Source organism: Pistacia vera, unplaced genomic scaffold (genome assembly GCF_008641045.1).
Source record: "Pistacia vera cultivar Batoury unplaced genomic scaffold, PisVer_v2 Contig247, whole genome shotgun sequence".
Taxonomy (NCBI): Eukaryota; Viridiplantae; Streptophyta; class Magnoliopsida; order Sapindales; family Anacardiaceae; genus Pistacia; species Pistacia vera.
The window spans coordinates 420,245-447,261 of NW_022196054.1; the positions used below are offsets into that span (position 1 = coordinate 420,245).

A 27,017-nucleotide genomic window follows, 5' to 3' on the forward strand; every position below is an offset into this window, starting at 1 on the left:
GACAGCTAGATATGGCCACATCTGGTTGTTGATGGTTTATCTTGGCTATCGTTGATGACCATATGTGGCCAAAGATCTAGCCGTCAACGGCCAGATCTTTGACCGTAGATCTAGCCTTTTCTGGCCAAATCTAAAGTGGATCTAGTTGGAAAATGCTAGATTGACGTACTACCAACTAGATCCAGTTAGTAGTGCGCCATTACGGCAAATTCTGGCCACCTCCCGATGGTAGTGACCAAAATTTGGCAAATGTGGGTGGGTGGGTGGGAGTGTTTTTTTTAATTTATAAATTTTTTTTGTTGGGGGTGTTTAGTTAAATTAGTAAACCTAAGGGGTTTAAAAATAGTTAAATAGAATATGATTGAAATTTGAGAATAGGAAACAAATATTTATTTTGGCATTAAATAAAATGTTTTAAGATAGTTGACTTATTAAAATATATAAATGCAAAACACAATTTTATAATTCAACTTGATAACTTTACTAACCTTTGAAAACCTTATAAATACAACATGCACGTACCCATTTCTCTTGCCTCATTCCAAACTCTCGACTCTTAGCAAATTAAGCTTCATCTTCATCTTCTCAACTGCACAAACAAACACATAAAAGCAATATGCCTGCCGTTAATAGCTCTCCAGTTTCCGGCCAAACTGTTTGTGTTACCGGCGCCGGTGGCTTCATTGCTTCTTGGATTGTTAAGCTTCTACTCGAAAAAGGATACACTGTCAAAGGGACTGTCAGGAATCCTGGTAATTATTACTTTATTAATTGATTTTCAAGTATTAATTCATGATTATTTGATTTTCTTAGTGAAGTTGTTTCCAGGGGACTTCTGAAAGATTGTGTTATTTTTATGTGTGTTTATGTTATAGATGACCCGAAGAATGATCATTTGAGGGAGCTTGAAGGAGCAAAAGAAAGACTGATTCTATGCAGAGCTGATCTTCTTGATTATGAAGGTCTTAAAGAAGCCATTCGTGGGTGTGATGGTGTTTTCCATACTGCTTCGCCTGTGAGCGTGTCTGACGTTCCGGTGAGTTCGTTTATCTTTGCTCAATTTTCTTGTTTCTCGTTGCTGTTTCGTTGGCGGGAAGGTGTTAGAAATATAGGTAAATCAAGAAAGAACTGGTTAAAAGTTTGTATTTAACAGCATACACACAACTCATCGAATAATATATTCTAAAAAAATCATCTTTCACAACATGCATTATCATTTTGAAATTCTATGTTACAAGGTCTTGTAACATAGAATTTTCTAATTATCACTTTGAATACAAAATTTTCTAAATGTATACTAAGAATTTAAAGTTATCTTAAAATTTAATATAACCAGTGCGATACACTACATTACAAAAAATAAAAAATCTGAAATGAGTAGGACAGCAGAATGAAAGTTATTTAAAATATTGGTGGCTGCTTCCTCCAACTAAAGACAAAGACAAAATTGGTAAATCCATTGACTTCATTTTCAAAAATGTTGTTTTGACTAAGTTAATTTTTAATGATGAAGGATAATGTGGAGCCGGCGGTGGTTGGAACAAAAAACGTGATTTATGCAGCCGCCGAGGCTAAAGTCCGGCGCCTGGTGTTACGTCGACGATTGGTGCTGTTACATGAACCCCAATCGGAGCCCTGATGTCATTGTGGATGGTCATGTTGGAGTGATCTTGACTATTGCAAGGCACTAAGGTAAATACATATTTATATATTATACATAATTAAAAGTTGTTTTAATGTGTGTCCTCAAAACACATTTAATAACACTGAAAAAAAAAAAAAAAAAAAAGTTGTAGTTAAAGTTTGAATTTTTTTTTTTTTTTTTTAATCTCTTTATACGTAATATGCTTGAAGATTTCAGTCCTACTTTTATACTGATATACATATTTTTTATTTTTACAAACTGGTATGCTATGGAAAAACTGTGGCAGAGCAGTGGCGTGGGAGGAACTAAGAAGAGAGGGGTGGATTTAGTGGTGGTGAATCCATCTCTGGTGCTGGACCGCTGTTGCAACCAACAATCAATGCTAGCATTATTCACATTCTCAGTATTAACTGGCTCCGCAAAGACTTATGCTAATTCTGTTCAGGCATATGTTCACGTAAGGATGTGGCACTTGCCCAACATCTTGTTTACGAGACTCCGGCCGCCTCTGGCCGATACCTCTGTGCGGAAAGCACCTCCACCGCGGCGAAGTGGTGGAGATTCGGCCAAGTTCTTCCCTGAATATCCCACCCCCACCAAGTGAGGTTCCATTATTTTTGTAAAATCTTTTAATAATTTTTGTCACTTTAAATTTCATTTCAATTTACTAATGAAAATACATTTTCCTTGTGAAATATTGCAGATGTTCAGATGAGAAGAACCCAAGAGTAAAGCCCTACAAGTTCTCAAACAAAAAGCTGAAGGATTTAGGATTGGAGTTTACCCGGCGAAACAATGCCTATTCGACGCCGTTAAGAGCCTCCAAGAGAAGGGTCACCTGCCTATCCCTCCAAGAGATTAGAAAAGGATTCTGAAATGGACAATCATCAACTATAAAATAACTAAAAAGGATTCAAGAAATCAGCATTAACATAAAAGTATTAAATTAATGGTTTATACTTCCATATTGGAAAATAGAATATGTCTTTAATTTTGAAATTAATCTTCAAGAATGTGAAGTTGGAAAAGTTTTACTTTTGTGTTAATAAATTATAGTCTAATCATTTGATTCATTACCGTTAGCCGTCAAGTTCTTAACGCAAGCACAAAGCCTATAAAAAGATTGAATGTAATTTCGAAGCATACTAAGTTAATTCTGCTTTGAATTTTGAAGTAGTGAAGTGTGTTTTATAAATTTTGTGCCTCAGTAAATTTAACAATATACTAAATATTTGTTGTTTCGATCAATTATTTTATCCTATCCAAGATCATATGCGAACCCACGACGGCTATAGCGATGTTGACGTAAGGAGGAAGACGTCTCAACTCCGGTTATGACTTGGCCACGACAAATGGCTTTCTGGTGTGGAAACTCCCAGCAAAAAAGAAAAAATTAATATTAATAGATAGTCAATGTTGTATGGCTAACCATCTGAAAGTGCAGAGGGAAAACACAACTTTATGGAACTAACCCTATGAAAATGAAAAGGAAAAGCACCAACCCTAGGAAAATACATCCATTCTTGTCAAACTAATACCATTCGAATATTAAAAGGAAAAACTTTTATTCGATCAATAAACCGCAAATCAGCACATATGTAATCCATACGAATGCGCAACATTAAAATACATAAAGAACAAAATTAGAGAGTAGCCAGTGACCATGATCTTTAATTTCTTTCCCAATTTAAATTTTAAAATAAATTGCTTAACAAATATATAGCTGAAAAAGCCTTCCACTCTGGGAAGTATTCATGGTGTTACTATTGTCGACATAGAACAGTTAAAAGCGCACTAATCCTTAAAACATTGTTGCATTAGTATATATATCTCTATGATGTTTAAACATCTATGTTCCCTATCCTTATTTTCAAAGAGTACCTTTATCAACAGTAATTAAGCAAGATTTTCGATGGACATATTTCATTCTTTTACCTAGTTTAAGACCAATAAAAACATTGTTTGCAGGGATTGTACTAAATTAAAAACCTGAGGACCGGCCATATGACCGGGTCAAGGCTCGGTCCAGGTATAAAAACATTGAATAAATATAATTAATAAATCTTTATTTTGTTGAATGAATTTAAGAATTTCAACCTTTCTTTTTACAATTTTCCCAATATTTTAATTTGTAGAAATAGTCTTCGGAACTGCTAAAATAAATTTTGCAATCACAATGCAGTTTTAAGAAAAAGGTGATATTTGGTAACTTGTCTAATAATTATATAGTATTGACAATTAAATAATGTCGAATGAATAAAACTGAAAAAAAAAAAAAATATGATATGTTTGTATGTAATTTTTAAAATCTGATTAGAAACACTGTAAATAAGTCTTTAGTCTTCGGTTAAAAAAAAAAAAAAAAAAATTAACTTTTTCCACTAAATAACGAGGAATATGACTTATTCATTTTGCTCTTATAAAGTTTTAAAAATTTGTTTCTAGAAAATTCACTTTCTTCTTATATAAAAATAGAGAAATTTGGTGCCAAACAAATCCTTTAATTCATTAAACTTGTTGCCACAGACAATATCAGATATTGAATTGATTCGCTACTTGTCACCCAATATCCCATTAATTTCATCTATTAAATTTCAAAAAATTAAAATATAAAATATTAATTCATGTACAGATCTTGGGGGACACAAAAGAATTTAGTTGTTGAATTTTGTTCCTGTTCTTGGGCGTCCAATTAATATAAGGTCCCTCTGTTTCAACCCTATAGAGTCAATTCTTCTTCAATTTTTGTTTACTTTGATAAAAGAGAAAGGGACAATTACTTGAAACAAAGCGAAAACAAAAAACCCTTTTCTCAATTGTAATATAGTTCTAATAATAATAGTTATATTAAAAGAGCTCTTTGGTATATTACTCAAAAAATCCTGAATTTGATTTTCCTTGATTACTAATAAAAAGGGTCAATGAATGATTACTCGGGCTATTAACTTTAAGGTCTTAAGAGATTAATTGAGGTACGTATAAACTGGTTCAGACATTTATGGAGTGCCAAAAAAAAAAATATATATTACTTCCTTCAAGTCTCAATCCCAACAACCAACAAATTTTTTGCTAGTTCTTAATTAAGTGAAAAGAATCTTTTCGTAAGAAAGATTGGATTTGGTGGAGACAAAATCTTCAACGTGTTAGGTTACAAAACCTCATACAAAACCAGAAATATTGCATAAAATAAAGTTGACAAACAAGTACGTAAGATGGATTTGTGAGAAATTTCAGCAAAAGTGATATGCAGAAAAAGCCTCGTCACTAAAAATATTATTAGAGAAGTTGAAGAAGGATGATGGAAGGCTTATGTGTATATGACTTGAGCATCGATGGTGCAACAACCTTCTGATGGCTTGTGGCCCAGTGAAATTAAAAACTTGGAGAATACTCAATATTTTTATTAGACTGGAGCACTATTTCCCAATCAAATTGGATAAAGAGATTTTAGAAAAAGTTTGATAAAGCGATATCTTACCAACCATCCATAAACCCTAGCCATTTGTAAGTGTTTTATTCATTCATCTGACTTCCTTCTCTACCAACTGGAATATGCAAAATCGGCAAGAAAAATAAAATCACTGGATAGCCAGTGGTTAACTAAGACTATTATATGTATTATTTAAAATATTATAAATTTAATTCATCTCGACTGTTGATAAGGGTGATTACTGAAGCTCTTATCCGATCGATAGTTTCAAAGTCCTAAGAAATTAGTTGAGGTGCGCACAAACTGATTTTGAATTTTAGAGTTTATAAAATTAGTGATCAATACTCACCTTTGATTCGCACATTAAGAATTTCAATATATTTATATTAAAGATTGAAATATGATAGATGATTTGAAATATTCAATCTATCAAAGAGTCTTTTTTATTATTTTTGCTATACTGCTTGAACAATTGCTTAGGAAGACCATGCTTTTGGTTGTACTACTTTCATAGGCATCAGACAGTTGAAGTTTCATTCTCAAATGATGTATAAAATTTGAACAAATCGGGAGGTAACAATATATCATACAACCAATTAATTACAAGGCGAGTGCACACTGCACACGCTAATGTAACATCATTGATTAGGATATATTTAAAGTTCTAGATACAATCTCATAAAAGCATGATAATTTTTTTTTATGGTTTTCAGAGTTTCTAACTCATTTTACTAACTGTTTAATAATGTTTGATTTAAAAAAAAAAAAAAAAAAAAAACAATAATAATTGTATCTTAGGTGGCTTAGTGGTTCGATATGGACTCTTGGATGTATTATTCAAGAGGTTATGAGTTCGAGTTCCTCTTCAGTTGCTATTATGGATAATCATCGGAGCTCTTACTCGATATGTAGTTCTAGGATCCTGGAGAATTAATTGAAGTATACGTAAACTAGTCTGAACACTCCAGATCACACAAAAAAAAAAAAAAAAAAATCGTATCAAGCGATGTCAGATTATATTTCAACATCAAGTAGGTGGGCAAAATCTAAATGAATTTAGAATACAAATTTGTAGTGGGTAATAGACAGCAAACCCAATTAATATTACCATTTCAAAGAAAAGCATAAACCCTATAAAGCAAAAGTCAAAATACAAAACGAAGAAAGTAAATTTCATTGACTACAAGTCAAAGAAAGAGGCACAAATGATTAGGTTACATTAGAACTGATTGTTTAATTTACTCAACCAAAGTTGAATCAATTCCACTTTTTCTCCCAGGTCATTGTATTGATTCTAATTGTTTAAATATAAATGATGTAAAATTTCAAGAAGACATGAATATTTTATAAGTGAAACTTAAAATTTGTTAATATTAAATACGACTGTTGTGATTAAAAAAAATAAAAAATGACTCGAGCCCAGTTCACTAAGCTCAATATGCGTGATAAAGCCTAAAATGTGAACCCATTGGATTTATAGGAAGCTTGATGAGAATGCCCAACACTTGGATGAATTGTAGACAATTTCACGTCATTTTGTTGACATTGTAGCAAAATGAGGATGTCTGTTTTTTTTTTTTTTTTTTTTTGGGTTGACTAGGAGTGTTCGAGTTAACTTATCTTAACTAATCTTCTAAGATCTTGAGACTTTCGATCGAGTAAGAGCTCCAATAGCTACCCTTATTAGCAACCGATGAGAGCCTCGAAATCAAGACCTCTTGAGTAATATACTTAAGAGTCTCTATCAAACTGCTCAACCACCCAGAGATAGTTAAATGAGGATATATATTGTTAATTTTTAAAACAATCTATTCTACTGGTGGTTATTGATGAATGGTTATGGATGATTTTTTTAAAATTAAAGTAACAGGTTAATAAAAGAGAAAATGTGGGATATATAATAACATGTGTTATTATGTCGTTAAACAATCTCACTCTCACCACACTAAAGAAGTGAAACGACAAGATTATAACATATAAGGGTGTGTTTGTTTTGTTATTTTGGATAGGATTTTAGGAACAATATTAGGCAGTTGAATAAGGTAAGTATTATGAGGTAAAATTTAAAAATTAGCATAAAAAACCCCATAGGTTTACTAATTTAACTAAACACCCAATATATAAAAATTTTATAAAATGACAAAAACACCCCCACCCCCCCATCGGGCCGAAAAATGGAGTTACGACACAAATCAGTCGAATCTGACAGGTAAGGCATCGATATGACATTTTTCGATCAGATCCATCACGGATCTGGCCTGTAGAGGCCAGATCTGGCCATCGACGGCCGCAAAAGGCTAGATTTAGCCGTCGTTGACCATCAACGATAATTATTTCTTTGGCCATTGTTGACGGCCAGATCTAGCTTTTTTTTGTCAGATCCATTATGGATCTGATCGGAAAAGGTCATATCAGTGAATTAACGGCTAGTTTTAGTTGTTTCTATGCAGTTGTGATAGGGTGGTTGTCAGAATTTGACACTATGAATGGGTGACATTATTTTTGTTAATTTTTAAACTTTTTTAGGGTATTTAATTAAATTAATAAACTTAAGATATCTAAAAGTAATTAAAAAAATAAAATAGTATTTCTTAAATAATTAAACAAATAAATACTTTATAAATAGGATAAAGGATAGGGTATAAAATAATAAACAAAACGGAACGTAAATTTTTCTCCAAAGAAATTGACAAATTGCTTCTATCATAACGAAGATGAGCCTTCCACTTGTCAAAACATTGGACCCTTTCTTTAAATGAAAAAAGACTGTTTAACCTCCAAGATTTGACCCTTGCACTATATATGATGCAGAGCTCAATTAATTCCATGTTCACCATCGTGGCGTCAAATCCATGGCACAAATCAAATTTGGGTTAGCCCATTACACATGTGACACACAACCCTAGACAAATCTTCTCAAGGAGGAACCCACTCTAATGGCCAGAATGCCATTAGGATAGATCTTGACACTTTAAAAGCTTTCCACATCACTAGCTTAACACATTAAAATGAATCATTTATTTGACTTAAACATCAACGGGTACCATTCTATAAATGCCAAAAAAGGAATGCGATTAGGATAAGATCGATCTTCACACCTAAAACCTACTTTCCATTATTAGCTTAATAAATTCAAATAACAATCATTAATTTTCTTATAACTTAATAAGGTGCAGTTAAAAAAATTATTGTTTGATTTACTTATCCTTAGTGTAAGTAATATAGAGATAAATTATACACTATATTAATAATTAATTAATAAAGCATGTCAAATCTAAGGTATAGATATTGATAAATGAGATAGACATAGTTTCATGCCAAAAAGCTTTAAATATGTTTGAAAACCTAAAAATATTTTAGCTTTCAACAAGAATATACCATACTAGCAAATTATTACATACGTGTAAGTTCAAAGATGTAGTAACAATTTTAAACCGTAAATCATTATCCCAAACAATTTTAAATAAATATTTTATTTCATCTTAAACTTTTAATATAACATAAGATATGTGTACGTATGTGCCACAACTTCAATAGTTGGTGAATAAACCCTAAACTACCAACCGACATTTTTTTTTTTTTTTTTTTTTAAGTAGTTACTTTGAAGGAATTTATAAGATAAATAACGCTTTTTTCATAGTAATATTTTTATCCAAAAATTTGAAATCTATGAAAGTTATATATCCAGTACATTTTGAATGATACTATACATACAAATACAAAGTTTTACTTATAAAGCAACACAGTATGAATACATTAATATAAGGGTGTATTCGGTTAGGGGTCTAGGAAGATTAATCCTGTAATATATCTTTTATTACGGGCATTAAGTTGTTTGGTTGTCAAGTAATAAAATATTATAGGTAATCATGTTACCTTTTCAACAGGTGTTATTAAAAGATTACAAAGTAATTCACTATTTATGCCAATTTTACCCTTAATTAAAAAATACTTTGGACACAAATGCCCTCATATTTCTACCAAATAACAATTAGCCCAACTATGCAAAATGACTTCTATAACCTCATAAATTATTTTTTTGGACAGAAATGCCCCTCACTATTTATATAATACCACCCACAATTATTTAGCCACTACAATGAATTAAATCATTGAAATTTAATTCATCTCGACTGTTAATAAGGGTGATCACTGAAACTCTTATCCGATCGATAGTTTCAAAGTTCCAAGGAATTAATTGAGGTGTGTACAAACTGGCTTTGAATTTTAGAGTTTATAAAATTAGTGATCAATATTCATCTTTGATTTGTACATTAAGAATTTCAATATAGTTATAATAAAGATTGAAATATGATAGATAATTTGAAATATTCAATCTATCAAAGAGTTTTTATTATTATTTTTGCTATACTGCTTGAACAATTGCTTTGGAAGACCATGCTTTTGGTTGTACTACTTCCATAGGCATCAGACAGTTGAAGTTTCATTCTCAAATGATGTATAAAATTTGAACAAATCGGGACGTAATAATATATCATACAACCAATTAATTAAAAGACGAGTGCACCCTGCACAAGCTAATGTAACATCATTGATTAGGATATATTTAAAGTTCTAGATACTAATTTAAATACATACAATCTCATAAAAGCATGATAATTTTTTTTTTTAATGGTTTTCAGAGTTTCTAACTTATATTACTAACTGTTTAATAATGTTTCATTTAAAAAAATAAAAATAAAAATAAAAAACAATAATAATTGTATCTTGGGTGATTGAGTGGTTCGATATAGACTTTTGAGTATATTACTCAAGAGGTCATGAGTTCGAGTCCCTCTTCGGTTGCTATTAGGGGTAGCCATCGAAGCTCTTACTCGATATGTAGTTCTAGGACCCCAGAGAATTATTTGAAGTATACGTAAGCTGATCTGAACACCCCAGATCATACAAAAAAAAAAAAAAAAATTGTATCAAGCGATGTCGGATTATATTTCAACATCAAGTAGGTGGGCAAAATCTAAATGAATTTAGAATACAAATTTGTAGTGGGTAATAGACAGCAAACCCAATTAATATTACCATTTCAAAGAAAAGCATAAGCCCTATAAAGTAAAAGTCAAAATACAAAACCAAGAAATTAAATTTCATTGACTACAAGTCAAAGAAAGAGGCACAAATGATTAGGTTACATTAGAACTGATTGTTTAATTTACTCAACCAAAGTTGAATCAAATCCACTTTTTCTCCCAGGTCATTGTATTGATTCTAATTGTTTAAATATAAATGATGTAAAATTTCAAAAAGACATGAATATTTTATAAGTGAAGCTTAAAATTTGTTAATATTAAATACGGCTGTTGTGATTAAAAAAAAAAAAAAAAAAAAAAGAGGACTGTAGCCCAGTTCACTAAGCTCAATATGTGTGATAAAGCCTAAAATGTGAACCCATTGGATTTATAGGAAGCTTGATGAGAATGCCCAACACTTGGATGAATTGTAGACAATTTCACGTCATATTGTTGATATTGACTATTGTAGCAAAACAAGGATGTCTTTTTTTTTTTTTTTTTTTTTTTTTTGGTTGACCAAGAGTATCCAAATTAACTTACTCGTACCTCAACGACTATCAGTCGAGTAAAAGCTCCAGTGGCTACTCCTATTAGCAATCGATGAGGGACTCGAAATCAAGATCGCTTGAATAATATACTTAAGAGTCTCTATCGAACTACTTAACCATCCAGAGATAGTTAAATGAGGATAGGATATATGTTGTTAATTTTCAAAACAATCTATTCTATTGGTGGTTATTGATAAATGGTTATGGATGATTTTTTTTTTAAATTAAAGTAACAGGTTAATAAAAGAGAAAATGTGGGATATATAATAACACACGTCATTATGTCGTTAAACAATCTCACTCTCACCTAGGGCTGTAAATGAGCCGAGCCGACTCGTCTTGACTCGGTAAAAGCTCGTTTAGAGCTCGGCTCGAGTTGACTCGACTCGAACTTAGTTTGTTAACCGAGTCGAGTTCGAACACAGTGAAGCTCGGCTTGTGGGCTCGCGAGCCTGGTCCGACTCGAGTAAGCACTGTACACTTACACAGGGTGCTTTGGTGATTTTTTAAACGATTAGGTATTAAACTGATATTTTCCAATAAAAAAAGTTTAAAAAAATGACAGTTCCCCCCTCCCAAAGTGCAAATTCTTATAACACGATACACCAAAATCCTAAATCAACTTCAGTTCCCAATCCCACTTGCCCTAAATCCCAGATCGCAAACAAAGCAAGCAAGCGAGACTTCAATGGGTCTGACGGCGATAGATCTACGATGCAAATCCGATTAAGAAGACGTGGTTCACGGCGAAGAGTTGATGGCGATAGCTCTGCGACGCAAATCCGATGAAGAAGACGTGGTTCACGGCGAAGAGTTGATGGCGACTAGGAGGTGTGTTGGTGCTGCCGCAAATGAGAAAGTGTTGTGGTTTATTGGTTTTAGGGATTAAAAAATTGGGGGGGGGGGGGGGGGGGGGGGGGCGGGGGGTTTGTCATTTTTTAAAATTTAGGAATCACAGCTCGCGAGCCTGTTCGAGTCTCAATTCTGAGGCTCGCCAGGCTCGAGCTCGACACTGTTGTAAACAAACCGAACTCGATAAGCCAAAAGCTTTTACAACCCTGCTCTCACCACATTAAAGAAGTAAAATGACAAGATTATAACATATAAATTTTTCTCCAAAGAAATTGACAAATTGCTTCTATCATAACGAAGAAGAGCCTTCCATTTATCAAAAGTCAAAATATGGGACCCTTTCTTTAAATGAAATAAGAATGTTTAACCTCCGAGATTTGACCCTTCCACTGTATATGATGCAGATCACAATTAATTCCATGTTCACCATCAAATCCATTTCACAAATCAAATTTGGGTTAGCCCATTACACATGTGACACACAACCCTAGACAAATCTTCTCGAGGAGGAACCCACTATAATTGCCAGAATGCCATTAGGATAAGATCTTGACACCTTAAAAGCTTTCCACATCACTAGCTTAACACATCAAAATGAATCATTTATTTGATCAATCTTCACACCTAAAACCTACTCTCTATTATTAGCTTAATAAATTCAAATAAGATCCATTAATTTTCTTTGTTTATTTGCCTCTCTCTCTCTCTCTCTCTCTCTCTCTCTCTCTCTCTCTCTCTCTCTCTCTTTATATATATATATATATATATATATAGAAAAAAATTTATTATAACTTAATAGAGGTGTAGTTAAAAGAAATTATTGTTTAATTTATTTATCCTTAGTGCAAGTGGTATAGAGGTAAATTATACATTATATTAATAATTAATTAATGGAGTATATCAAATCTAAGGTATAGATAAATAAGATAGATATAGTTTCATGCCAAAAAGCTTTAAATATGCTTGAGAATCTAGAAATATTTTGGCTTCAACAAGAAGGTACCATACTGGCAAGTTATTACATACATGCAAGTTAAAAAATGTGGTAACAACTCTCATTTGGCTGTTTTCAACCTTCGATCTAGCCGGTAATAGCCAGATCAACGCACGGCTGCCAGATCCAGCCGATCATGCACTGTTTTAGCGGCGGCCCACGGTGGTAACTACCAACTAGCAATCGTCTGCAGTAGTTCGGGGTATTTTGTTAAAATTTAAACTTTTGTTGTTGGGGTGTTTAGCTAAATTCTCAAATGTAAGGGGTTAAAAGTAATCTATCTAAACAAAATAATAATAGTAATAATAATATAATAATATTATTTAAAAGGAAGGGCATTTCAGTAAAAGCCTCTGCAAATAATATTTATTCCTCCCAACCAAACATTTTAATTATTTATACCCACCAATCTAACTGATATAACATTCCCCCATAATCTTCAAGATAATCTATCTCATTGGTAATCCTATCTTTTGGGGGCGTTTGAATCATATAATGTTTTTTTATCTTAGTAATAAAATTATCAGAAAGAAAGATTACATTATAGATTACCAAGTTTAAATTATTATTGTGCTTGGTTCAATTGGGATGTATTAATAATTAATCTATTTGGTTGACAATAATAGCAAATGTCCTAAAATACCCTTTTACTAGAATGCCCTTGGGATGATTACTTGTATTACTAATTAATCTGTTTGGTTGGCTGTTAGAGTAGGTGTCTTGATTACATTTTACAAAAATGCCCTTTAGATGATTACTAGGTATAAACAATTAATGCGTTTGGTTAATAAAAGAAATAATCAATTAAAAAAATTCTTTTTCTTATATTTTAGCCAATTATTTTATTGTTAAGTCATTGTCAAGAGAAAACAGATGGAGACGAAGACTCGAGGTTGCTGCGGCGAAGATGGTCAACCAACGACAAAAGAATGAGGGAGAAGTTAGACTAACGAACGCAAACAAAACTGAAAACGAAAAATACGGTGGAAAGAGAGCGAGGGACTTACCAAAAATGGCGAATGGAATGCTGTCTAGATCAAACAGATGGAGACGAAGACCAAAGGTGTTGCGGCGAAGATGGTCGACCAACGACTAAGGCAAGAGCAAGATCTTAGACTAACGAATGCAAAACAAACCCAAAATGAAAAAAACAATGGAAACAAGGGCATTTGACTTCTCAGAAAATGGCAATCGGAGTGATGAAGTCGCGAACGAGATCAAGAAGAAGAAAACTAGTGGCGACGATGCAGGTTTAAGGCAGAGTCTCAGTTGAAATGTGTATTAGGGCTGAGAATTTTTTTTCTTTTATATTGTATTTTTAGTGAAATCAAAGGGCATATTGGTCACAATATGCAAATTGTGAGGATAATATGGGCACATCAATATTTCGTGGCATTTATGAAAATATTGATAATAAGCAAGGCAATTTTGTCCGAAAAATTAAAAAACTAAGGACAAACCTGTTTTCTTGTGCAAATTGGGTGTTTTGTCATTATTAATAAAGCCAAGGATATTTTTGTCCCCATTGTCCACTGTTTTGGGGCAAAATTGGACAGAAATTTGGATTACCGGAGTAATATTTTAATAACACCCTCCCCCCAAGTAATATTATTCCCGACGATTTACCCCCAATTTGGCACTGTTTGACTTTTTTTTCCGGGAATTTTTTTTACAAAACAACAAAATATTGTTATCTACCCAATTTAAAATATATTACCCCTGTTATATAATACAAACAGCCCCTTTCAACAATAAAACATTCTCCAAACCAAACACACCCTAAGAATAATATTATATGTATAAACTTTTTATATAATATTTTGCATACAAAATTATAGACTATAGTGATTCAATGAGTGGATGTGTATAAATAAAAAGTTAGCATAATAAATGTTCAATAAATATGGATCAACAATAATAATTTGTATATAACACTACTATATATATTAGTATAAAAAAATCAATTTAAAATTGAACAATAAAAGAATATAATGTCACATTTTTTTATACACAAACTTTGTACACACGAGGTTATATTTGTGTATGTTGTTACCATAATATTAATATGTAATATTTCTGTAAACTTGCACTCAATTGTATGATTGATTATAAAGATCTCCCATGTTAACTGCTACATAATATTAGGATTAAAATGTGTGTTGATAAGGTTCTTTTTAAAGGGCATGCGTCCTAATCTTCTTCATCCAAGGGAGACCCAAGGAGAGATCCATAGATACCGTAGGTCACCCAAAGGAAGTGATCGCCCATCATCCAAAGAGGTGATCACCATTGCCAAAGGGAAGTCCAACCCTATCACCTAATACACCTTAAGACCCATAGCTCAAGCGAGAATCCTCTCATAAGCAAGGACGAACCCATGAATTAAACAACTTTAAGGAGGCAAGTTCAAACTAAAATAATATAAATTTTCATGATAAAAACAAAGTCAATAGTATTGTAACTCATATATGGAAAAAGTAAATGACTTGATCAAATATAAAAATATTATTACTAATACAACCTAATCAAAATAAAAAGAAAAATTAATGAAACTTTTTTTTAGTAAGGTCACCAACCCTCATTTGGCACTAAATGGGCCCGACCATGTTTATGGGTGGTCGCCTATAGCTAAAGGGAGAACCCTCTTGTGCATGGTCACATATAGCTAAAAGGGGAACACCTTTACGGGTGCTCCTAGGGTGTAAAAAAGTTAAGCTAAGAATTTGGTTGTTCGAGCTCGGCTCGGCTACTATAGTGTCAAGCTCGGGCTTGAACTCGAGCTCGACCGAGTTTGAGATATTGAGTTCGAGCTCGAGCTCAACACAGAAAAAGCGAGCTGGTTCGAGCTCGAACAAACCTCGAGCAACATCTATTCGATCCACCAAGGTTGAACGACTTGAACCCAACATCACCGCCTACAATTCACAGAGCCAACTTTTCTACAAACAATGCCTTCTCAAATCTCCATTCTCTTCCAGTAAACCAAACCAACCTTAAACTAGTAACGACAGTACCATTCTCAGATTTCCATTCTCTTCCAAATGGGATGTTTCAATTTCGGTTCTTTCTCTGATATCGTCATTAACGCAATGGATCCGCTTACCACCTCTATCATTTGGTAATTTCTTCCATGATTTGAGTCCAATGCTTCATAGCAACAAGAATTTCCTGGAGGGTAGTTTGATGCCAAGTCCTTCAAGCTTTCTCTCAACTCACATAATGTCTCCAACTCCATCGATAGACCTATTTAACAATTTCCTTGACTATTAGGTAAAGGGGGAAAAGAAAAACATTTTCTTTTTGTTTTGTTTTGTTTTGTTTTGTAGGGTAAAGATTAAAGGTTAAAGAGGAGGATTGGTTTTAGTTTTGGTTTGGTGTTGGATCTTTGAAATCGATGAAGAAATGGAAGATGAAGGAGATAGAAGGGGACGAAAGTGAAATTCTAGAGGGTTTGTTTTAGAGCATCTCCAAATGACTCCTTATATAACCCAAACTCTTTATTATAAAGAGTTTGTCTATAAAAACAAGAGTTCAATAGACTCTTTATTCCTTAAATATACATTAAAGAGTGAGTTTAACTCTCTACATCTAGAGAGTCAAATTTCACTCTCTATCCCAATTTTATTTAAAAAATTACAAGTTTCTATGCATTTTATTATTAATTTTCTCTCCTATTAAGTGTCTCTCTTATTTATTAAGTCTAATTTAAAGAGTCCATTGGATTTGAATACAAATTAAGTTCTTTATATTTACAAATTAATGAAAATACTCTTTATTTATATGAAATATGCTCTTTACAATAAAGAGTACCATTGGAGATGCTCTTAGTGGGTTAGAATTTAGATTAGAAGAAAGTGCATGTTAGAGAAATGTTAATGGGTTTGTCTTTTCATATTTTAATTACATATAGCCCCTATTGAGTCGAGCTCGCTGAAGCTCACAAGTGGCTTGGCTCGGCTCGGCTTACACCCCTAGGTGCTCCCCCTAGGTTAAAAGGTCAAGGAACACTCCTATCAATCCTATTCTCTACAAAATTGCTCAACGTTATGATTAAGGACACCATGAGATCGCCCAATGGTTGGATACTCATCCAAAAACTTCACCATATGGTTCTCTCTTACACTCAGTTGTCCGGTTACGTTGATGCCTTCCAATTATTCCTTTTAGCCTACTTGAGCCTCGCCCTATTGTAGGCTATACAATTAATTATGATGAGTTTCGTCTAAAAGGAAACACACAACTTTATTCTAATCCAAGTCCATAACTAATAACCTTAAGGGTACATTTGGGTCAAGGGTATTTGACATTACTCTAGCAATATTATCTTATATTACTTACATTACCATGTTTGGTTGTCAAGTAATAAAAAATTCCAGTAATCTTCCAAAACAAATAGTAATTACTGTTGGTTATATTATGGGTGGTAATCTGAATACCATCATTTTCTTAGGTATTCTAAGATTACTTAGAATCTTAATTTTGTTACAATTTTACCCCTAACTGTTAATTTTTTAACAGTAATGCCTTTGTTCTTAACACAATTTACAAGAATATTCATGGACTATTTTATCTTTATACATAAGATTTTTAGGACATTATTACCCTTGAACTTAAACCAAATTACCCAAGACAGATGGCCGGATTTGGCCACCATCGCTAGCAGCCACTACTGTTCAACGTTGCCGAAATGACGTACGACCAATCTGATATGGCCGTTTTCTATTAGATTTATGGCTGAAAATGACCAGATGACCATGGATCTGGCCATTTCCGACCAGATCGATGGTCGTTAATGGCCATATCGACGCACGACTGGCCATATCTGGCTGGTCATGCATCATTCAGGTCACAGCAGGCTACGATCGTAGGTGGTGGCCAACGGCCAGCAATGGCTTAGGTGGATGAAGGTGTTTTTGTTAAAATTTAAACTTTTATTGTGATTGTGGTGTTTTAGCAAAATCTCAAATGTAGGGATTTAAAAAATCTAAATAATAATAATAATAAATAATAGCAATTCAGTAATCTATATAACATACCCACCAATTTATTCCTCCCAACCAAACATATCAACATAACATACCTACCAATTTATTCCAATCTAACCAAATACATTTAATATAACATTCCTAGTAATCTTCAAGATAATATATCTTCTCATTAATACAACATACTTTGAACCAAACACATCCTAAAGGTTACTTCTTTAAGTGAACACTTTCTATCTTGGGACGAGAAATGATTGTGATCCAAACCTCAAGTGAATTGATATCATTAACTCTTATTCTTAACATTCTCTATAATTTTGGTGTACTTTTTCTCATATCTCTCCAAATCCTAGCATGTTGATCAACTCCTTTACTAACTTGAGCACCGGAGAATTCAAGCCGGCAAACCTCCTTACCGGTTCTCTCTTGATGAACTTTAATTGATCTGCTTACACTTTCAATTATAAATAGTTCGTTAAAGTTTATAATGTATTAATTATGTTCTACTCGTGCGTGGTTTGTGTAATTAGATATATTTAATTGCTTTTAGTTCAACTAAGAGTTATAAAACCACACTTCAAGTAACATTACCAGTTGCCTTTGTTTAATAATTAAGTTGCATAAATTGGATTTAGGTAAGGTGGGAACTTTAATTCTTGATTAATTGATGTTAAATAATTTCCCTAATCTCAAATGTTCATAAGAAACATTTCATAAATAAATAAAATATTAACTGAAACTCAAATTCATATGAGTGATTAGATTAAAATAACATTTTATTTTCAGTATTCATTAAGTTTAACGCACATGAATAACGAGTATGATTAATTTTAGGATAAACTTCTTTACCTAATCCTAACATTAATTTTAGAGTAAACGACTTTTTCCAACCCAAGGTTTGCCTTAATAACATTTTCCCACCCAAAAAGTTTCAAAATACCATTTTCCCACCCAGAGTTTATATTATGACCAATCTGTGGCTTCCGGCATCTTTGCAATCTTATGCCACCACCATTCTTTTTCCCAATCACCAATCACCACTCACCAAAACCCCTCAAACCTTGCTCCCGCCAATCGCCGGCAATTGAACAATTTTGAAAAAAATTTGGGTGCGAAAGTGTCATGAAGGCAAACCTTGGGTGGGAAAAAGTTGTTTACTCTTAATTTTAGGATAAACTAAGTTACCTAATCCTAACATTAGTTAGTCCCTAAATCGAATTTATATATTCTAAATTCTTTTAGATTTTCCTTCGTACCAAAGATTAGACATATCTTAATAAGAATAGGGATGAATTTAAGTTAAATGTGGAAAAGGTGAGGGACGTCCATGTAAGGTGTCATTAGTTCATTGGCAAAATAGTAAAGAAGCCTTACGTGTGAATAATCTGACGACATCAGTCATCATTTTATATCATATAATGTAAATCAATTAAAATAACCAATAAAATTATCGTCAACCTGGCGTCGTTTTAAAACATAAAATATAATATTTTCTTAAATTTAAATGCCAACTTTAAAAATCAAAACATTTGTGAAAGAGAATGAATTAAGAGAGAAAGAATTACAATTAACATTAAAAAATGTACTTTTTTATTATTTTATATCTTAATTATTAATTAGATAAATTAAATATAATGAAAGGTTTTTTATTTGATTTGTATCTAAATTTAAATAATTTATGTTTATTTTAGATGTACATATTGTGATTTGCGAATAATATAATCACATAATCAAATATATTCCTAACATAATAATAATTAAGTATTTTTGTCACATTTTCCATGAATTTTTCATGGCAATGAGCAGTGAGCACTATCCCCCCCTTTCGGTGACTTTAGACCATTTATTTAATCTACTATTTCCTTTTCTGTTTCTTCTAATCTATTGAAGAAATTAGCTAAAAGTTAGAACAAAATTTTACACAATTTTATCTAGCGGGCAATAAAAGCAATTTTTTTACCCTTTCCTCAAACTTCTAAATTCTAATAAGATTTAAGATATAGATTTCAAACATAATCATAATTTTTTTTTTTTTAATCTATAATTTTTTTTTATTTTTTTTATGATTAAGAGTGTTTGGACCAGCTTACGTGCACCTCAACTAATTTCTAGGATCCTAAAACCATCGGCCAAATAAAAGTTTTAATGGTAATCTCTATTAACAACTGAAGAAAAATTCGAACTCATGACTTTTTGGATAATACACTCAGAAGTCTCTATTGAATTACTCGATCATCTAGGAGTTATTTATTTATTATTGTTATTATATGATGAGAGCATGAGAAACATGTCAAAGAACAAGAGACATGAGTGGGGTGGTCCTAGTCCTACAAAAAAGTTGTGGCTCAAATGCGACTTCCAAAGAGTTCATATGTTTTTTGTATTGGCCTCATGTATATACGTATTCTTTAAGATTTCGTCATTAATTAATTACTTTATCTTCTGATTTCCCTTTTTCTTTATTTTATACTATTAAGGTCCATTTAAAAGAAAGAATATTAATTAAAACCCTTTTCAAATTAATGAAGATTGAGGAGTCTTTTTCATATAATGTTTAGATCATTTATTTAAATTTGCAAATCTTTTGGAGAGACTTATTGATGATGAAATTTTAAATTTTAAATATAAATGATGAAATTTTAAATTTTAAATATAAATGATGAAATCGTAATATATATATATATATAACCATAAATGTATTAATTACTTTATAAGAATTCATATTTAAAAGGTTGAAATGCTATAATTAGTAATACTACGGCAATAACCCTCTCTCACAAATTTTTTCTTACAACATTGACGTGACAGTTCGCAATTAATTAGTAGGATCTATGCGAGACTTGTTGTGAACTGATCAATTGTGAGCTGTCACATCAAAGTTGTGAGAGAAAATTTGTGAGAAATAATTGTTGATGTGATATTTTTCAAATCATAATAATGAACGTAAAAAAAATTAAGTAAAAAAATTAAATTATAATATCCTGATCAAAATTTAAATACAATAACACCAACCCACATATTTACTTAAAATTCTTACCGGTGGTAGGTGAGTGGGTGAACTTTTCTTTCCTTATAAATAGCAACACTAGTATCTTTGTTTTCTTACCTCAACTGGCTTCCCATTCTCAACAAAAATTCTCTTTTATTCTTCTTTGTCTATCTCAATCCCAATATGCCGGTTGACAGTGCTCCAGTTTCCGGCCAAACTATTTGTGTCACCGGCGCCGGTGGCTTCATAGCTTCATGGATGGTTAAGCTTCTCCTCGAAAGAGGGTACAATGTTAAAGGAACAGTCCGAAATCCTGGTAATTAATTTCTTAATTTTCATGTATGTGAATTTCTTGTTCAGAAATTGTGTTATTATGTTCATGAGTGCCGTTATGAATATGTATATAGATGATCCGAAGAATGGCCATTTGAGGGAGCTTGAAGGAGCAAAAGAAAGATTGACTTTATGCAAAGCTGATCTTCTTGATTATGAGAGTCTTAAAGATGCCATTAATGGGTGTGATGGAGTTTTCCATTCTGCTTCGCCTGTGACAGATGATCCAGTGAGTTAATTCTTTTTTATTTTCTTACTTGTTTGTTTTTTTCTGTTTGGTTGCCAAGAAAATGAAAAAAAAAAAACACATTGAATATGTAATTAGCCTAAATTGAAAAAAAAAATACATATTAACTTCTTATCATGATTGTTTTTTTTGACAAACGAAACCACTTATTTTCTTGTGGGTTCCACGATACTCTTTTCTCCTATTGCGGTTGGTGAGAACTCTCCATGTTCACCTAAAATTTTATCTCATTCCACTAACTTTACGCCGTCTGTTAAATTTTAATTGCACTATTCTTTTATTTTATGTTGCCATATATATTTTTAGATTATAGTTTGGTTTATAAAGTGGGTTTGGCTTTATGCTTTTCTGATACGGAAATATGATTTGTTTTCTTTAATGATCAAGGAACAAATGGTGGAGCCAGCGGTGATTGGAACTAAGAATGTGATTGTTGCTGCGGCCGAGGCCAAAGTCCGGCGTGTAGTGTTCACATCCTCGATTGGTGCTGTATACATGGACCCCAATCGGAGCCCTGATGTTGTGGTTGATGAGTCTTGCTGGAGCGACCTTGAGTTCTGCAAGAACACCAAGGTATCATTAGTTAGTTTAATATTTAGCATAACAATACGTGAAAATCNCTTATCCTAATCTGATTAATTGGAAATAAAATAAAATAGAGTCCTAATAAAATAGGAAAGTGGTGTTTCCAGCTGTAATTTTCGTGTAGCATGTATGTCTTCAAAACGTGCAATAATAGACTGACTTGCATGACAAGTCAGAACGTCGGCAATACAGGTGCGTCAACTTCAAGCCCGATTACAACCTTGATGCAGAGAGAATCTCTCCAAACTAAAAACATGAAAGTTGTAGATATATTTCTTAAGGTTCCACACCATTTTGAATCATATCAATCGGAGCTCGGATGAGAGAATTATGCCCAGATTACAAAGCAGTGGCGAAACTATCCGAATTCACCTAATTAGCTCCGTTTTGCAATTAACACCTCCATTTGCTTCCTAAATCAAAATAAAGTAATAATGAGTACAATTGGGCAACAATACGTATAAAAGACTAAACATTAAGAGGGTTAAATATGACATTTTTCATTCCCATAAAAAAGCATAAGCTATCACCCTACCTAACTGCATCAATACAACACCAAGTCCTTGCAATGAGGCATCTGTATAAATATCATAATCTACACCCTCTTGAGGTAACACTAAAATGGGAGCTATCGTTAAATTTTTCTTCAAATCTTGAAAACTGTCTTCACAGGCAACTGACCATATAAAAGAAGTTCTCTGTTTGGTAAGAGCTGTCAACGGCTTAGCCAACTGGGCAAACCCTGCTACAAACCGACGGTAGTAACCTACTAATCCCAAGAAACTTCTCACCTCTTTTACTGTCTTTGGCCTTTGCCATTCGAGGATTGCCATCACTTTACTAGGATCTACTGAAATTCCCTCCTTGGAAACAGTATGGCCCAGAAATATCACTTGATCTAGCCAGAATCACACTTCAAAAACTTGGCATACAACTTCTTTTCTCTCAATCGCTGCAGCACAATTCTTAAATGTTCCTCATGCTTTTCTAGCGACTTAGAGTAAACCAGGATGTCGTCTATAAAGACCACTAGGAACTGATCCAAACAATCATGAAACACCCGATTCATTAAGTCCATAAACACTGCTGGGGCATTGGTTAACCCAAAAGGCATCACCACAAACTCATAATGCCCGTATCTTGTCCGAAAGGCAATCTTAGCTAGCTTTGCCACTTTTACCTGATGATAACCCGACCTTAAATCAATCTTTGAAAATACTGAAGCTCCCTTCAACTGATCAAAAAGATCATCTATTCGAGGCAACATGTACTTATTCTTTACTGTCACTTTATTCAACTCTCTATAGTTAATACACATCCGTACTGACCCTTCTTTCTTCTTTACAAAAAGAATTGGAGCTCCCCAGGGGGAATGACTTGGTCGGATAATGCCTTTATCTAAAAGCTCTTGGAGTTGCTTCTTCAATTCCTGAAGCTCAGCTGGGGCCATTCGATAAAGGGCTTTGGAAATCAGTGCTGTCCCTGGTGCTAGTTCAATACTAAACTCTACTTCTCTTTTCGGAGGCAAACCCGGTAACTCTTCCGGAAACACATCTAGAAATTCCCAGACTACTGGCACACTCTGTAACACTGGTTGTGGGACATCTTTACTTTGCACCACATGGGCAATATACCCAGAGCACCCTTTTCTTAGCATCTTTCCAGCCTTCAAGCTACTAATCAACATGCTCAACTGATGACCCTCTCCGAAACTAAACTTATCTCCACTATCGAGATTAAACCTCACTTTCTTCTTCCGACAGTGAATTTCTACTCCATACCTCCCTAGGAAATCCATGCCCAAAATTACATCAAAGTCAGGCATATCAAACACTATTAAGTCAACCGATAACTCTCGGCCATGGATCATTACAGACTCTCTTGACAGCATCTCATGGGTCAACACACTAACCCCATCAGGCAACTCTATCTTAATGGGCTGACCCACTCTAATAGGTTTCAAACCTAATCTTTCTATCATCCCATAAGATATAAATGAATGAGTGCCTCCGGAATCAATTAATGCATAAAGAGGAACAGCATGAAATAACAGCTGACCAGTAACAGCTGACGGACTAGCCTTTGCTTCACCATGCGCCACGGTAAACACCCTGGCGTTAGGACCTCTCGAAGTTTGTGCTACAGATGGAAGAGAAGCTTTACAATCCTTCATCAGATGCCCTGGCTGCCGACATCTATAACAGACATTACGGCCCAACTCTCTCAGGCACTCTCCCGGATGAGTCCTCCCATACTTAGGACATGGGGGAAACTCTACTGTTCTTGGCCGTTTATTCTGCCAATCTTTTCTGTTCTTCCTTGGCTGAAACTTCTTCTTATTATTCCTCACTTCTCTGTTTCTTGTAAATTCAGATCTTCCTCTGTGTGGAGCGGGCAATGCTTCACTTGGTCCTGCTAGGGTGATTTTATTCTTGAAAATTTTTGCCCTCATTGCTCGCCTTAAAGCCTCACTATAGGTTTGAGGGGGATCGGCACCCATCATGATATCACGAGCTATCTCCGGCTTCAACCCGTGAACAAACTTATCTCTTCTCAATCCTGGAGTACTGACTATCCCGGGTGCAAACCTAGCAAGGGAGTTAAATCTCACTGAATACTCTTTCACCGTACTCGACCCCTGCTGTAAACTGATAAACTCTTAGACCTTCTCATGCACTCGGTCTTCCCTTCAAAAAGTCCTCTAAACTCGCCCCAAGGCATCACAGAAACATCATGAGAGTCTTCCTTAATTCCCACCAGATTCAGGCATCACCCCAAAACAAGAAACTGGAGTACCAGATCTTCTCCCGGTCTGTCATGGAAAACATTGCCGTAGTTCGCTCAACGGACCTAAACCATTCTTCTGCTACAAAAAGGTCCGTAGTACCTTTAAACTCTGACGGCTGATGCTAACTTGAGAGCCCATAAATCGGCTCAATCCGATTCTGCCCTATCGGTGGAACCGTCCTTTCTCTTTCTTTTCTAATAGGCGGTATTTGTACAGGGGTTTCCACTCTTCCCGATGCAACTCTCCCTTGACTTTCTAAAACTTGTTGCACAATACCTTGAACTCTAGCTTCATCCAAGGGAAGGGGCGTGGATTCTGGCAGGTTAGAGGTTTCCCCCGTACCAGTTGTCTTCTTACTACTTGCCCGAGTTCTACGCATCTACAAGACAACCACATTTATCAATTCCAAAACACACTTGAGTAAGGAAAGGATAACTTACAACGGTCAGCTAAGGACCGTCATGGCGGCGAGAATGGCACACTGTTAAATCCCAAAATCTTGGCTCTGATACCAAAAATGTAACACCTCTTTTTCTTACTAATATACTCAAACACATACATACATAGTATATGAAATAAGGTTGGGCCCAAAATTTTTCTTTTATTTATAAAACATAATTCTTTACATATACAAAAGTAGTATACACAAATCTTATACACAAGGGACAGTGGTGCATTTTCTCTCCGCTTCGTGACGTCCATTTGACCGCCGCTTACCTATTTCATGCAAAACATGGAAAAACAACGGGGTGAGCACAAAAAGGCTCAGTAAGTAAATCCTCTACTACTTATCCTTGCAACTTGTTCTTGGTTCTTTCCTTACTCTAATCTTACTCTTCTTCATTCTTTCGGTTCTTTTTCTTCTCTTTCTTTGTTTCTAGTTCTCACTGTTCTTTGCTTTCTTTCTAATTCTTTCTATTCTTTCTATTCTTTCTTTCTTTTCTTTCTATTCTTTCTATTCTTACTCACCATGATGAACATCATGGTAATATGCATGAATGCAATGCACTCACAATAATGCATAGAAATGTATTTTCTTTCTTTCTTTTCTATTCTTTTCTTTTCTTACTCAAGCTTTTCTTTTCTTTTCTTTTCTTTTCTTGTATGCTTGAGTTTTCTCATTCTTATTCTTATTCTTATTCTAGCTTATTCTTCCTCATTCTCATTCTTATTCTTATTCTAGCTTATTCTTTCTCATTCTCATTCTTATGCCGATCGGACTCGGTTGATGCGTGGATTTGGAACTCTGGCCATGTGAGTGAGTACAATCCTCATCTACATGCACTCTTACGAACTGTACAAATTCTTTCTTATTCTTAAGCCACTCAATTAAGGTCGCGTGCATGTAGGACTTTCTTCTTGGTACAACCCTCATCCACATACACTCTTACGAATCATACGATTTCTTTCTTCTTCTTATGCCACTCAATTAAGTTGACGTGTATGTGGGACTTTCTTCTTATCACTCACGAGTTCCCCTATCACAACAACCTAATCTTTTCTTTTCTCTAGCACTCTCTTTCTTAAATTCTTTAGTGCTATTTCTTTCTTTCTCTTTATTCTTAGTATTCTTTATTCTTTCTTACTCATGCATATGCAAAGATATACATATGGATGGTATATGCTTATGTTCCTTTCTTTAGTGCAATCATGTAACGCAAATATGCAGTGTTGCACAAAAATAAGTTCTCTACTCATGCATATGCTTCTCTCAAGCATTTCATCGAACAATAAGCATGCATAATCAAACTCTACTTTAACTATAGTTCTATTTCTTTCTTGGACCATCCATATATGGAGTAAAACTCCTCCATAATGATTCTAAACCTGTCAAGGAAAGGCACTTCAAAATTCTCTACTCAAATTCTTCTCAAATTCAGCCAAACTTCCATTGGCCATCCCAACCTTGACTCTACTTCTCATGGCTCAAAACAACCCTTCATCAACCCAACAACTCATCCACAATTACAATCTTAGCAATCAATCTCACCATTATAAGTATATAAATACAAATCAAGTCATATAAATACACATCAAGTCATTTGATTGCTTAAATCTTAACTTGGGTTGGATTTACTTACCTTTTTCTTAAATTCTTCCACAAAAGCTCTCTAACTTGTTGGACTTGCTTCTTCTCTTAATTCCTAGGCATAAACTTAATAAGAACTCAACCCGTACTCAACTTAAATATATACTAGAGCATGAATCCTTGCCTCTTGATGCTTAGGAACAACTCTCTATCAAGATCTAACTAAAAGCCCTCAACAATACTTGGAAGATTGAGTGAAGAGTTGAGAGGAAATGGAGAATGGAAGAGGCGGTGGAATGAGAAAAATGAAAGAGATTTAGAAGACTATCCCTTAATATCTCATAAACTAAGCCTTCCTTCCCATTTTACCCTTCCACTTCCTTGAAAATTCCATCCTTATCCTTTAATTCTTTACACTTTCACCCCCATTCTAAAACATTTTCCATGAAATTTTCTTGCAATTTACTCCCCACTCTGCTTTCTTTTTAGGGGTAGAATGGTCACTTTACCTTTATTGAAAATTTCCTTGAAACTTCACTAGAAAAATCTACCGGTTCTTCGC

General features: G+C 33.8%; 1 protein-coding gene and 1 pseudogene across 1 annotated transcript; both read left to right on the forward strand.

Moving 5' to 3' along the window:
- The first annotated feature begins 585 nt into the window (after nucleotides 1-585).
- On the forward strand, nucleotides 586-2,249 carry LOC116132023 (annotated as a pseudogene).
- Nucleotides 2,250-20,656: 18,407 nt separating this feature from the next.
- Nucleotides 20,657-23,897, forward strand: LOC116132019 (cinnamoyl-CoA reductase 1-like). Its single transcript, XM_031417699.1, has 4 exons — nucleotides 20,657-20,789; nucleotides 20,881-21,035; nucleotides 21,441-21,626; nucleotides 23,784-23,897. Exons 1-4 carry the CDS (start codon nucleotides 20,657-20,659, stop codon nucleotides 23,895-23,897), a joined length of 588 nt encoding a protein of 195 aa, XP_031273559.1.
- Nucleotides 23,898-27,017: the final 3,120 nt, after the last annotated feature.